The sequence below is a fragment of the Rhinoraja longicauda genome, chromosome 44 (assembly GCF_053455715.1).
Source record: "Rhinoraja longicauda isolate Sanriku21f chromosome 44, sRhiLon1.1, whole genome shotgun sequence".
Lineage (NCBI taxonomy): Eukaryota > Metazoa > Chordata > Chondrichthyes > Rajiformes > Arhynchobatidae > Rhinoraja > Rhinoraja longicauda.
The window spans coordinates 7364454-7376921 of record NC_135996.1 but is presented as its reverse complement, the minus strand read 5'-3'; the positions used below and the strand labels follow the sequence as shown (position 1 = coordinate 7376921).

General features: G+C 47.5%; 1 protein-coding gene across 1 annotated transcript in view; it reads right to left on the bottom strand.

Moving 5' to 3' along the window:
* The window catches only part of LOC144612403 (uncharacterized), a 29083-nt gene extending 17671 nt beyond the window's left edge, over window positions 1-11412 (bottom strand). The window contains exons 1-2 of the mRNA XM_078432011.1: window positions 10083-11412; window positions 8330-8459 (exon numbers count right to left, since the gene is read on the bottom strand). Coding sequence (XP_078288137.1) covers window positions 8330-8459; window positions 10083-11195 — 1243 coding nt within the window. The 5' untranslated portion in view covers window positions 11196-11412. The remainder of the gene's footprint in view (window positions 1-8329; window positions 8460-10082) is intronic.
* Between the last annotated feature and the right edge of the window lie 1056 nt (window positions 11413-12468).

Genomic DNA, 12468 nt, shown 5'->3' with positions numbered 1-12468 from the left:
ATCCCTAAATCTAAAAAAAAACGAAAAACCCACGCAGTTCACGGGGAGAACGTACAAACTCCGTGCAGACAACACCCGTACTCGAGATGGAACCCGGGTCTCTAGCGCTGCATTCGCTGTAAGGCAGCAACTCTACCGCTGCGCTGCCGTGACCGCCCCGTTGTATCTCTGGGGTGGTGGGACAGGTTCCCCCGGATTTTCAGGAACAAAAGTTGACCAGGATCAAGACATTGATCGGGTGCATTGGAGGGAGGGAGGGAGGGATTGCCAGATCAATTTTTATAGCCTATCACAAGTTTAGTTTGGCACTTCTTAGACGGCAACAAAAGCTTTTCGTTGTACGTCGGTACATGTGACAATAAACTAAACTAAGTAGTTTAGATTAGTGGTACGTGTACCGACGTATATAGAGTCATCGAGTTACAGAGTGTGGAGACAGGCCCTTCGACCCAACGTGCCCACACCTGCCAACATGTCCCAGCTACACAAGTCCCACCTGCCCACGTTTGGCCCGAACCCGTCTTATCCATGTACCTGTCTGACTGTTTGTTAAACGTTGGGATAGTCCCAGCCTCAACTACCTCCTCCGGCAGCTCGTTCCATACATCCACCACCCTTTGTGTGTGAAGGATTTTACCGTTTAGTTTAGATTGGTTTCGTCGGTTGGTAAACGAACTAGTTTAGTTTAGGTTGGTTAGGTTTAGAGATACCGTGCAGAATTGGCCCTTCGGCCCACTGATTCTACGACGACCAACTCAGCGGGTCAGGCAGCATCTCTGGAGAACATGGAGAGGAAACATTTCGGGTAGGGACACTTCTTCAGTCTGAAGAAAGGTCCCGTTCCAAAACATCACCCATCCACGTTCTCCACAGATGCTGCCTGACCCGCTGAGTTACTCCAGCACTCTGAAACGTCACCTATCCATGTTCTCCACAGATGCTGTCTGACCCGCTGAGTTACTCCAGCACTCTGTGAAACGTCACCTATCCATGTTCTCCAGAGACGCTGCCTGACCTGCTGAGTTACTCCAGCACTTTGTCTCCTTTTGTGTATGAAGCAGCATCTGGGGTTCTTTGTTTCTACAAAACGGTTTAAGGTAGTTCATGTGGGGTTAACATGGAAAAATGTAAATTTAAGAATTAATGTTCCATAAATATCAGAGATCAGGAACTCAGCATAAAATATATTAATAAAGAGAACAAATTCTTTTATTCTGGCCTTCCGTTGCCTGCTTGCTTGCTTCCTGCCATTCTATGCAGCTGGAGTGTTATTAATGTGTGAGAAACTGCAGATGCTCGTTAAAATCGAAGGTAGACACAAAATGCTGGAGTTTCTCAGCGGGTCAGGCAGCATCTCTGGAGATAAGGAATGGGTGACGTTTCGGGTCGAGACCCTTCTTGAGAACACAGAAACAAAGAAAATAGGTGCAGGAGGCCATTCGGACCTTTAAGCCAGCACTGCCATTCAAGATAATCATAGCTAATCATCCAAAATTAGTACCCTGTTCCAGCTTTTTCCCCATATCCCTCGATTCCTTTTGCCCCAAGAGCTAAATCTAATTCTCTCTTGAAAACATCCAGTGAATTCCACAGATTCACAACTCTCTGGGTGAAAAAGTTTTTCCTCATCTCAGTCCTAAATGGCCGACCCCTTATTCTTAAAATGTGTGTGACCCCTGGTTCTGGACTCCAACATGGGGAACATTTTTCCTGCATCTAGCCAGTCAAATCCCTTAAGAATTTTATATGTTTCTATAAGATTCCTTCTCATCCTTCTAAATTATGCGGAAACGCGGAAAATTCACATGCCTGCTGAGCAATCGGGTGTAGACACCATCGAGAGACTTGACAGTGCTCGAGTGAGAGTCAATAGACAATAGGTGCAGGAGTAGGCTATTCGGCCCTTCGAGCCAGCAACGCCATTCAATGTGATCGTGGCTGATCATTCACAATCAGTACCCCGTTCCTGCCTTCTCCCCATTCCCCCTGACTGCGCTATCGTTAAGAGCTCTATCTAGCTCTCTCTTGAAAGCATCCAGAGAATTGGCCTCCACTGCCTTCTGAGGCAGAGAATTCCACAGATTCACAACTCTCTGACTGAAAAAGCTTTTCCTCATCTCCGTTCTAAACAGGTCTCACAATTCACTCCCAAGCCTACAAAGACCACATACAGCACTATAAAGATGCCCTCTCCCATGCCCACTCCACCTACTACTCTCAAATAATTCACTCTGGCTCCGGAAACCCCAAAACACTCTTCTCTACAATAAACAAACTCCTCAGCCCCCTGGACACCATCTCCCAATCATTCACAGTTGACAAATGCACCACTTTCCTTTCATTCTTCCAAAGCAAAATAGACAACATCTACAGCACCTTAACCACCAACGCACCTGCTCCCCCTCAAACCACCTGCCCCCCCTTATCCTGTCAGCCCCTGCCTCAGTTCTCCCCAATCTCCACCACCGACCTCTCTGACCTCTTCACAGGAATAAAAACTGCCACCTGCTCTCTGGACCCCATCCCCTCCAGCTTTGTCAAGGCCTGCCTTCCTGCTCTCTCTCCACTTATCACTGCAACAATAAACTCCTCCCTGTCCACTGGCATCGTCCCGCCATCCCTCAAAATCGCTGCTGTCACCCCCATTCTGAAAAAACCTGGTCTAAACCCTGACACCCCAAACAACTTCAGACCAATCTCCAACCTACCCTTTCTGTCCAAAGTTTTGGAACGTGCTGTAGCTTCCCAACTAAAATACCACCTCTCTACCAATAACCTGTATGAAACTTTCCAATCTGGATTCCGCTCAAACCACTGTACTGAAACTGCGCTCCTCAAAATCACAAACGACATTCTCCTCTCCTCCGACGCTGGCAACCTCAACATCCTCATCCTACTTGACCTCAGCGCCGCCTTTGACACCATAAATCACTCCATTCTCCTCACCCGACTTGAAACCTCCCTTAACATCACCGGCACAGCCCTATCCTGGTTTAAATCTTACCTCTCTGACAGACACCAGTTCATCTCCATTAACAACTGTAAATCCCCCACCGCTCCCCTCCCCCAAGGTGTCCCCCAAGGCTCAGTCCTTGGCCCCCTCCTCTTCATCCTCTACCTGTTCCCCCTTGGTCAATTAATCCGCCGTCATGGTCTCAACTTCCACTGCTTCGCCGATGATATCCAGCTCCTCATCTCCACCAAGTCAATCTCCTCCACCACACACTCTACACTGACAAACTGCATTACTGAAATAAAATCTTGGCTTCAAACTTCCTCAAACTCAATTGCAACAAATCTGAAATCATCATCATTGGTCCAAAAATGCTCACCAAATCCACCCAAAACTTCATCCTCAACATTGATGGTCTCCCAGTATCCACCTCACCTCACATCCGGAATCTTGGAATCATCCTTGATCAAACCCTCTCCTTCGACAAACACATCAAACACATCACAAAGACAGCCTTCTTCCACCTCAAAAACATTGCCCGTCTCCGTCCATCCCTCTCCTCCACAGCTGCAGAAACCCTCATCCACGCCTTCATCACCTCCCGTCTGGACTACTGCAACAGCCTCCTCTATGGCGCACCCTCAAAAATCATCAATAAACTTCAATACATTCAAAACTCCGCTGCCCGTCTACTCACACACACCTCGATCCGTGACCATATCACCCCCGTCCTTTATAAACTCCACTGGCTCCCCATCCCCCAGAGAATCCAGTACAAAATCCTCCTCATAACCTACAAAGCCCTCCATAACCTGGCCCCATCCTACCTGACCGACCTCCTCCACAGGCACACTCCCACCTGCACCCTCCGCTCTGCCGCTGCCAATCTCCTATCCCCCCACATCCGGACTAAACTCAGATCCTGGGGGGACAGGGCTTTCTCCATCGCTGCTCCCACCCTATGGAACTCACTACCCCAAACCGTTAGAGACTCCCCCACACTCACCACATTCAAAACATCGCTGAAGTCTCACCTGTTCAGTACTGCCTTCAACCACTGAAGGTCACCTCACCTACTGTCTCCTTTCTCTGTTCATTTATTTATTTACTTATTTATCTATTTATTAATTTCCCTATGTTCTCAAAATCTCTGTAAAGCGTCTTTGAGTATATGAAAAGCGCTATATAAATAAAATATTATTATTATTATTATTATTATATAAATGGCCTACCCCTTATTCTTAAACTGTGGCCCCTGGTTCTGGACTCCCCCAACATTGGGAACATGTTTCCTGCCTCTAACGTGTCCAACCCCTTAATAATCTTATACGTTTCGATAAGATCCCCTCTCATCCTTCTAAATTCTAGCATATACAAGCCTAGTCGTTCCAGTCTTTCAACATACGACAGTCCCACCATTCCGGGAATTAATCTAGTGAACCTACACCACATGCCCTCAATAGCAAGAATGTCTTTCCTCAAATTTGGAGACCAAAACTGCACAGTACTCCAGGTGTGGTCTCACTAGGGCCCTGTACAACTGCACACAGTACTCCAGGTGCGGTCTCACTAGGGCCCTGTACAACTGCAGAAGGACCTCTTTGCTCCTATACTCAACTCAACTCCTCCTTTTATGAAGACCCACGCTTGACACCCGTACAATTGGCTGCACTGTGCAGCAACATCTCTCGCTGCCTTCCGCCACCTAGGCGTCACTTTCTGAAAGCAACTCCTGACCCGGTCACAGGAACTGTGCTACAAGGAAGGGGCTGCTTTAAAGCTTGTACCAACGCCAGCTTTCTGTGTTATGTCTCATCGGCACAGTCTCTCTTGGTTGGTGAGATTACACCCTACTCATACCATCGGCTTGGTGCCAGACTACAGACCCACATGTAGAGGAAAAAAAACTGCCAATGCTGGTTTAAATCGAAGGTAGATACAAAATGCTGGAGTAACTCAGCGGGCCAGGCAGCAACTCTGAAGAGAAGAAATGGGTGACGTTTAAGGTCGAGACCCTTCAGGGTCTCGACCTAAAACGTCACCCATTTCTTCTCTCCAGAGATGCTGCATGGCCCGCTGAGTTACTCCAGCATTTTGTGTCTACCAATGGATCCACATGGGTGTTTAGTTTAGAGATAGACAATAGACAATAGGTGCAGGAGTAGGCCATTCAGCCCTTCGAGCCAGCAGCACCATTCAATGTGATCATGGCTGATCATTCTCAATCATTACCCCGTTCCTGCCTTCTCCCCCCTGACTCCGCTATCCTTAAGAACTCTATCTAGCTCTCTATCTAGATACAGCGCGGTCCACCGAGTCTGCACCGCCCAGCGATCCCCGCACACTAACATTATCCTACACTCTGAATTCATACCAAAGCCAATTGACCCACAAACCTGTACGTCTTTGGAGTGTGGGAGAAAACCGGAGATCTCGGAGAAAACCCACGCGGGTCACGGGGAGAACGTACAAACTCTGTACGGGCAAGCACTCGTAGTCAGGATCGAACCCAGGTCTCTGGCGCTGTGAGGCAGCAGCTCTACCCGCTGCGCCACCGTGCCTGTCAATGCTTTAAAGAGAACTAGTTAGACACAAAATGCTGGAGTAACTCAGCGGGTCAGCCAGCATCCCTGGAGAGAAGGAATGGGTGACTATTCGAGTAGAGAGAGTCTGAAGAAGGGTCTCGACCCGAAACGTCACCCATTCCTTCTCTCCAGGAATGCTGCCTGACCCGCTGAGTTACTCCAGCATTTTGTGTCTACCTTCGATTTTCAGCAACATCTGTGGGTTTTTTCCCTACACTTTAAAGAGAACTGTCCTCTGAAGAAACAAGAGGGCCATGCTTTGGGTTACAGTGTCAGCATCAAGAGGGAATGAGGTTAATCAAACGATAATGATTAAGTAAAGTTCAAAGGTTCGGGTTACGATGTTAATAATGTAGAAACAAGGAGCTGCAGATGCTGGTTTACAAAAGAAGACACAAAGTGCTGGAGTAACTCAGTGGGTGAGGCAGCATCACTGGAGAACATGGATAGGTGACGGGACCCTACTTCAGACTGATTATAACCATATATCCATGTTCAGAGATGCTACCCGCTGAGTTACTCCGGCACATTGTATCTTCTTACCATCTTAAGATCCTGGACAAAGATATTAAAATCTATAGACCAAATGGACCCGTTGGGCCCAACTCTCTGCTGCCTTGGTGCAGCACCCTCTCCTCCTCTCTCCTCCTCTCTCCTCCTCCTCCCTTCCTCCTCCCTCCCCCCTCCCCTCCCCCCCCCCTCCCCCTTGGAGATAGATTTAAACTTTAAAATGTGAATAACTTAAAAAATATAACACCGATTTCAATGAAACTTCTTCCATTAGCACCAAAGGGATGACGGTGAGTAAGGTGGGCCTAGAATTGTTGCGCTTTCGTGTACCCTTTTGGCTGTAGTTCAGGAATAAACAAACGAGAGTTTTAGTATATAGATGTTTCTCTTTCCTTTTGTTGTGTTTAATTTGAGGGTACATTTCCACAGGTGCCCTTTGGCCGATTAATACTTATGTGTGAAAAATACCTGCAAGTATCAGCAGGCCATCAATACTTCCTATATTTGTATGTTTTAGCAAGGACCGCCCTTGCCCATCCCTAATTCTGTGCACTGACTGAATGCCGTGCCAAAAACCGACTTCAGAAGATCATAGGTAGCAGTAGAGTTGCTGCCTCACAGCGCCAGAGACCCGGGTTCCATCCCGACTATGGGTGCTGTCTGTACGGATTTTGTACGTTCTCCAAGGGTTGCCAACTTTCTAACTCCCAAATAAGGGACAAAATGTGAAGTCACCACCACTCGTCCCACGAGACCTCACCCAGCCAGCGGCCACCTGCTCCCGCTCCACCAATGGCAGCCGCCCGGGCCGGGAGGCGGGTTGCTATGCAACCTCCGTTAGGCGAACATACTTGGCCCCGTTCCCCGAACACACTCCGTTAGCCTACACTGTCCCGGCCTACAGTGTCTGGGCCTACAGTGACCCCCGGGCCTAATACGGGACAAACAAACTTACGGGATGTCCCAGATAATACGGGATAGTTGGCAACCCTACCGTGACCTACGTAGGTTTTCTCTAGGATCTCCGGTTTCCTCCCACATTCCCAAGGCGTGCAGGTTTTTATGGTTAATTGGCTTGGTATAATTGTAATTTGTCCCTAGTGTGTGTAGGATAGTGTTAGTGTGCGGTGATCGCTGGTCAGTGTGGACTCTGTGGACCGAGGGGGTCTGCTTCTGCGTTATATCTCAAAAACTAAACTAATGAGAGAGAGAGAACAGGTGTAGGAAGGAACTGCAGATGCTGGTTTAAACCGAAGATAGACACAAGATGCTGGAGTAACTCAGCAGGACAAGCAGCATCTCCAGATAGAAGGAATGGGTGACGTTTCGGGTCGAGACCCTTCTTCAGATAGTCTGATGATGACACGTAGATCACAAGCACAAAGATGGAACTTTTTTTGTTATATTAAGGGATGTGCATCAAAGGGCACATCAAAGTTTACTCAATTTCTTAATTTCTCCCTGTGGCATCCAATAAAGCAGAGGACGGAGGTTTAAGGTGAGGAGGGAAAGATTTAATAGAAACATTGAAAATAGGTGCAGGAGTAGGCCATTCGGCCCTTCGAGCCTGCACCGCCATTCAATATGATCATGGCTGATCATCCAGCTCAGTAACCTGTACCTGCCTTCTCTCCATACCCCCTGATCCCTTTAGCCACAAGGGCCACATCTAACTCTCTCTTAAATATAGCCAATGAACTGGCTTCAACTACCTTCTGTGGCAGAGAATTCCACAGACTCACCACTCTCTGTGTGAAGAAATGTTTTCTCATCTCGGTCCTAAAAGACTTCCCCCTTATCCTTAAGCTGTGACCCCTGGTTCTGGACTTCCCCAACATCGGGAACAATCTTCCCGCATCTAGCCTCTCCAACCCCTTAAGAATTTTATATGTTTCTATAAGATCCCCCCTCAGTCTTCTAAATTCCAGCGAGTATCGGAGGGGAACCTTTTCACATAAAGGGTGGTGGGTGTACTCAACTACCTGCCAGAGGAGGTAGTTGAGGCTGGGACTGTTAAGAAACAGTTAGAAAGATACATGGATAGGACAGGGTTTGGAGGGAAATGGACCAAATGTGGGCAGGTGGAACTAGTGCAGCTGGGACATGTTGGCCGGTGTGGGCGAGTTGGGCCGAAGGGCCTATTTCCACACAGTATCACACTGTGACTCTAACTCAAATGTTGAATAGCTGGGTCACAGTAGTAAATAATATAAAACTTGATTCTTTAAGCAAAACAGACCTTGGCCCTAGCCCAATGGAGTCGAGCTTTTCTACACCATACCTGTAATCATTTGCTGTGCATCGTATGGCTCCATGTAGCCGTCGTTTTCCCCCACCCGCTCGGCCTCACTCTGTCCCGTCTCTCGTTTCTTGGCGTCGTAGGGGTCTGCATAATCCTCCATGATGATGATCTGCAAGGGGAAGAGTTGGGTCACGAGATCGGAATGAAAGAAGCTGCCTGCGTTAACATGCTCGTTTTCTTGCGGGAAGCCATGGGTCTACCTCAATTTTCCCCTTTCATCTTGTCTACAAAGCCCTAAATGGCTTGGGAGCAGCATATCTTACAGAGTCCCTCCTTCCCTATGCCCCTCGAGCGCTCAGGTCGTCTGATGCCAGCCTGTTAGCCACTCAACGCCGCAGCCGTAAGAAAATTGGCAAAGCAACCTTTTTCAGCTAGGCCCCAAGCTGTGGAATACCAGACCCAGGGCTATGAGAGATGCCTACTCAGTTGAGATTTTTAAACGGCAGCTAAAAACTTATCTTTTAAATCAAGCTTTTAACTGATTTTACTTCCTTTGTTCTTTTACACTCCCAATTTTACATTTTATATATATCTGTGAGTTTTAATGGGAACCTGAGGGACAACTTTTTTTTTTTATACACAAAGTGATAAGTATGCGGAATGAGAGATCATTGAGGCAGGTACAATCACAATGTTTTAAAAACATTCAGACAGATACATGGATAGGATAGACTCTGGCGGGTGGGACTGGTGTAGATGGGGTGTGTTGGTCGGTGCGGGCAAGTTGGGCTGAAAGGCCTGTTTCCGCGCTGTATGACTCTTTCATTCCAAGATAAATCTTGAGTCCCAGGAGAAAAAAAAGAAAAACAGGTTACTAGATACAGGTTTAATGATCTAAATCACATCAGCCTCTGTGGAGAGCAGCACAACCTAGTTCCACTGCATAAGTTAGAGATAAATGGGGAAGCATTCTTGTGAGTGGAACAAAGTAAATTGGCTGCTGCTTTCCCAACATTGCGAGACCAAGTGCACTTCAAAAGCAAAGTAATATCCTGTGGTCAGAAAAACACTTCACTTCTGCAAGTTGCTTGATTAATTGCTCGCCCATTAAACTGAGGAAATATCAATTGGATACTGAGAATGAACTACTTTTGCAGTTTATCCTCTCACAATCTGAAGAAGAGTCCCGACCCGAAACGTCACCTGTCCATGTTCTCCACAGATGCTGCCTGACCCGCTGAGTTACTCCAGCACTCTGTGAAACGTCACCTATCCATGTTCTCCACAGATGCTGCCTGACCCGCTGAGTTACTCCAGCACTCTGTGAAACATCACCTATCCATGTTCTCCACAGATGCTGCTTGACCCGCTGAGTTACTCCAGCACTCTGTGAAACGTCACCTATCCATGTTCTCCAGAGATGCTGCCTGACCCGCTGAGTTACTCCAGCACTTTGTGAAACATCACCTGTCCATGTTCGACAGAGATGCTGCCTGACCCGCTGAATTACTCCAGCACTTTGGGTCATTTTTCCATAAACCGGCTATTGCACTGAAAGCAGGTCAGGCAGCATCTTTGGAGAAAAGGAATAGATGACATTTCGGATCGTGATCCTTCTTCAGACCGACGCTGCCTGACCCTGCTGAGTTACTCCAGCTTCTTGTTTCGGTTTAAGGTTCCTCCCTACATTGTTTTTAAATGTGCTATACAAATAAAATTGACTTGACTTGACTTGACATTGCACACTGAAAGTATTTTATTTGAACGTGCTAAAGCACGACATGAGGCTTACCGTGTCCTGCTTGGCCTTCCCGGTTTCTTCCTCCTTTTTCACACTCTGAATCCTGTTCAGAAGATTTTTCCCGTTTTTCTCTTGGTTTTCCACTTTGATCAGTCTGTGTTTGGACGAGAGATAGTTTGACCCCGACAGCTTCCCTGGGTTCTGTACTGGTTTACCGGGTTTTGTCCCCGTTATTTTTCCAAGATTCAGTCCTGTTTTCCCCAGGCTTTGCCCTGCCTTCCCAGATTTCAATCCATTTTTCCCAGGATTGGTCCCGGTTATTTTTCCGAGATTTAATCCAGTTTTCCCAGGGGTTTGAGCTGTTGGTTTTTTGGTCACTTTCAGATCAGTCTTTCCAGATTTCAAATCGGGGGTCTTGAGCGTTTTAGCGTCCGGCTTACCGGTCTTCAGATCCGCCTTCTGCAGTTTCAGATCAGGTTTCCCACTTTTCATGTCAGTCTTCCCCACTTTCAGGTCGGCCTTTCCAGTTCTCGAGTCTGGCTTGCCAGTTATCGGATCAGTTTTCAATTCTGTTTTGGCTGGGCTCTTCCCTGTAATTTTCCCTGAATTCAAACCGAGCTTCCCAGACAAACTTTGTCCCGATTTGCTGAGATTTTGTTCCCGTTTTAACGGCGTTTTTCCGACTGACTTTCCAGTTTGGTCGGCATTCCCAGGATCCACAAGGGAATTTTTGATGTTTTTTCCGGGGACACTGTTCCCATTCTCCCCAGATCCCTTGATCAGTTTCCCATTATCCTTCTTTATAGTTAACCCATTCTTAATCAGTCCTGTGGGATTCTTCCCCAGAACGGGGCCTTTATTTGTTTCGGTTTTGCCTCGTAAAACAGTGGTGCCAACAGTCTTTCCCTGAAGGCCAGTAGATTTTCCCTGTATGCCAGCACTTACCGCTTTGCCGAGTTTCCCCAGCCCCGACTCCCCACGCCCCCTCTCCGTGGCGCCTTTTACCTCTCTGCCAACTCCCCGTGGAAGGGTCACCTCACTCTGGGCGGCTCGCCGACTCCTGTTTGCCCCCTCGCCGTCTGCCCCGCTCCGGGTCACTCCAGTGCCCTCTGGCTTCGGTCGAGTCTTCAAGCTCAGCTGGAAGTCCTTGAACCACTTTGCCATGGCGAGTAATCACCCAACTTGCACTGCCAAGGCTTGTGTTCAAATGCAGCGATCTCCAAATGCAGGCAATAAATCACGAGTCAAACCCAGAGACGACTACCGATCTTCGACTTCACAAAATGCCAACCATTCAATTGAAAAAAACACTTAATCTGCACGGACACCTAGGGTGTAGAGACGCCAGCATTCTCCTTCCAATCCAACAGTTACATTTTCCTTTAACTTTGTGATTTCAGTCAGAAAAGAGCCCTCCCTCCCTCCCTAGACCGCCGCCTGTTGAAGACGTGGGCTATCCCACACAGCCTGCTCCTCTCGTTAAGCCTTCAGACTCCACCTTCCTGCCATTGTCAGCTTGTGCGATGAAAAGCGCAGCAACTTCCACTTCGACAGAATTCAACAGAAGCCGAAAAAGAAAAATACACACATTTTCCATCCACAGCCATTGTACTCATTCCTGTTTAACTGAAACACAATCAGTCCCAGTAGGAGCATTTATGGAATGAGTCAACTGACCCTCATTTACTGCAGTCACCTCCCTTAATTAACTGAAAGTGCAGTTGTTCTCATTGTGCTGTGGAAACGTTGCTCCTCTGATTTTACGATCTATATATCAACATGAAGCAATAGTCCCCGACTGACACCTGCAACCCACTTCCCTGATAATTATCAACAAATAACTTCTTAATCAGGTGATGAGTGAATGCAAAGGGATCATTTTTATGAACACTGCTGTGGGGTCAGCCAAAGTCTGCACAACAAACTCCCAAAACACTCTGCAGAAGTGTTCCGACTGGAGAAGAGTCCCGACCGACAAGATCACCTGCCCGCGTTTCCTCCACGGATGCTGACTGACCTGCTGAGTACCTCCAGTGTTTTCCTCAATATTCCAGCATCTGGAGTTCCTTGTATCTCGCGTAAAATTCTATTAGCCAACAAACCACCTGTGCAGGCAAAAAACTGCAGATGCTGGTTAAAATCAAAGGTAGACACAAAAAGCTGGAGTAACTCTTGGGAGAGAAGGAATGGGTGACGATTCGCGTCGAGACCCTTCTTCAGACTGATCACCTCCTCCAAAGCATCTGTTTTATTGTCCGTGTTCTCCAGAGATGCCACCTGACCCACTTGTGTCTTTACGTAGTTTAAGCAAAGTTTAAAGTAGATTTGCGGGCAAGTTTCTTTTATTACACATAGAGGATGGTAAATGCCTGGAACGCACTGCCAGGGGTGGTGGTTGAAGCATCCTAATCATAATCATACTTTATTAGCCAAGCAT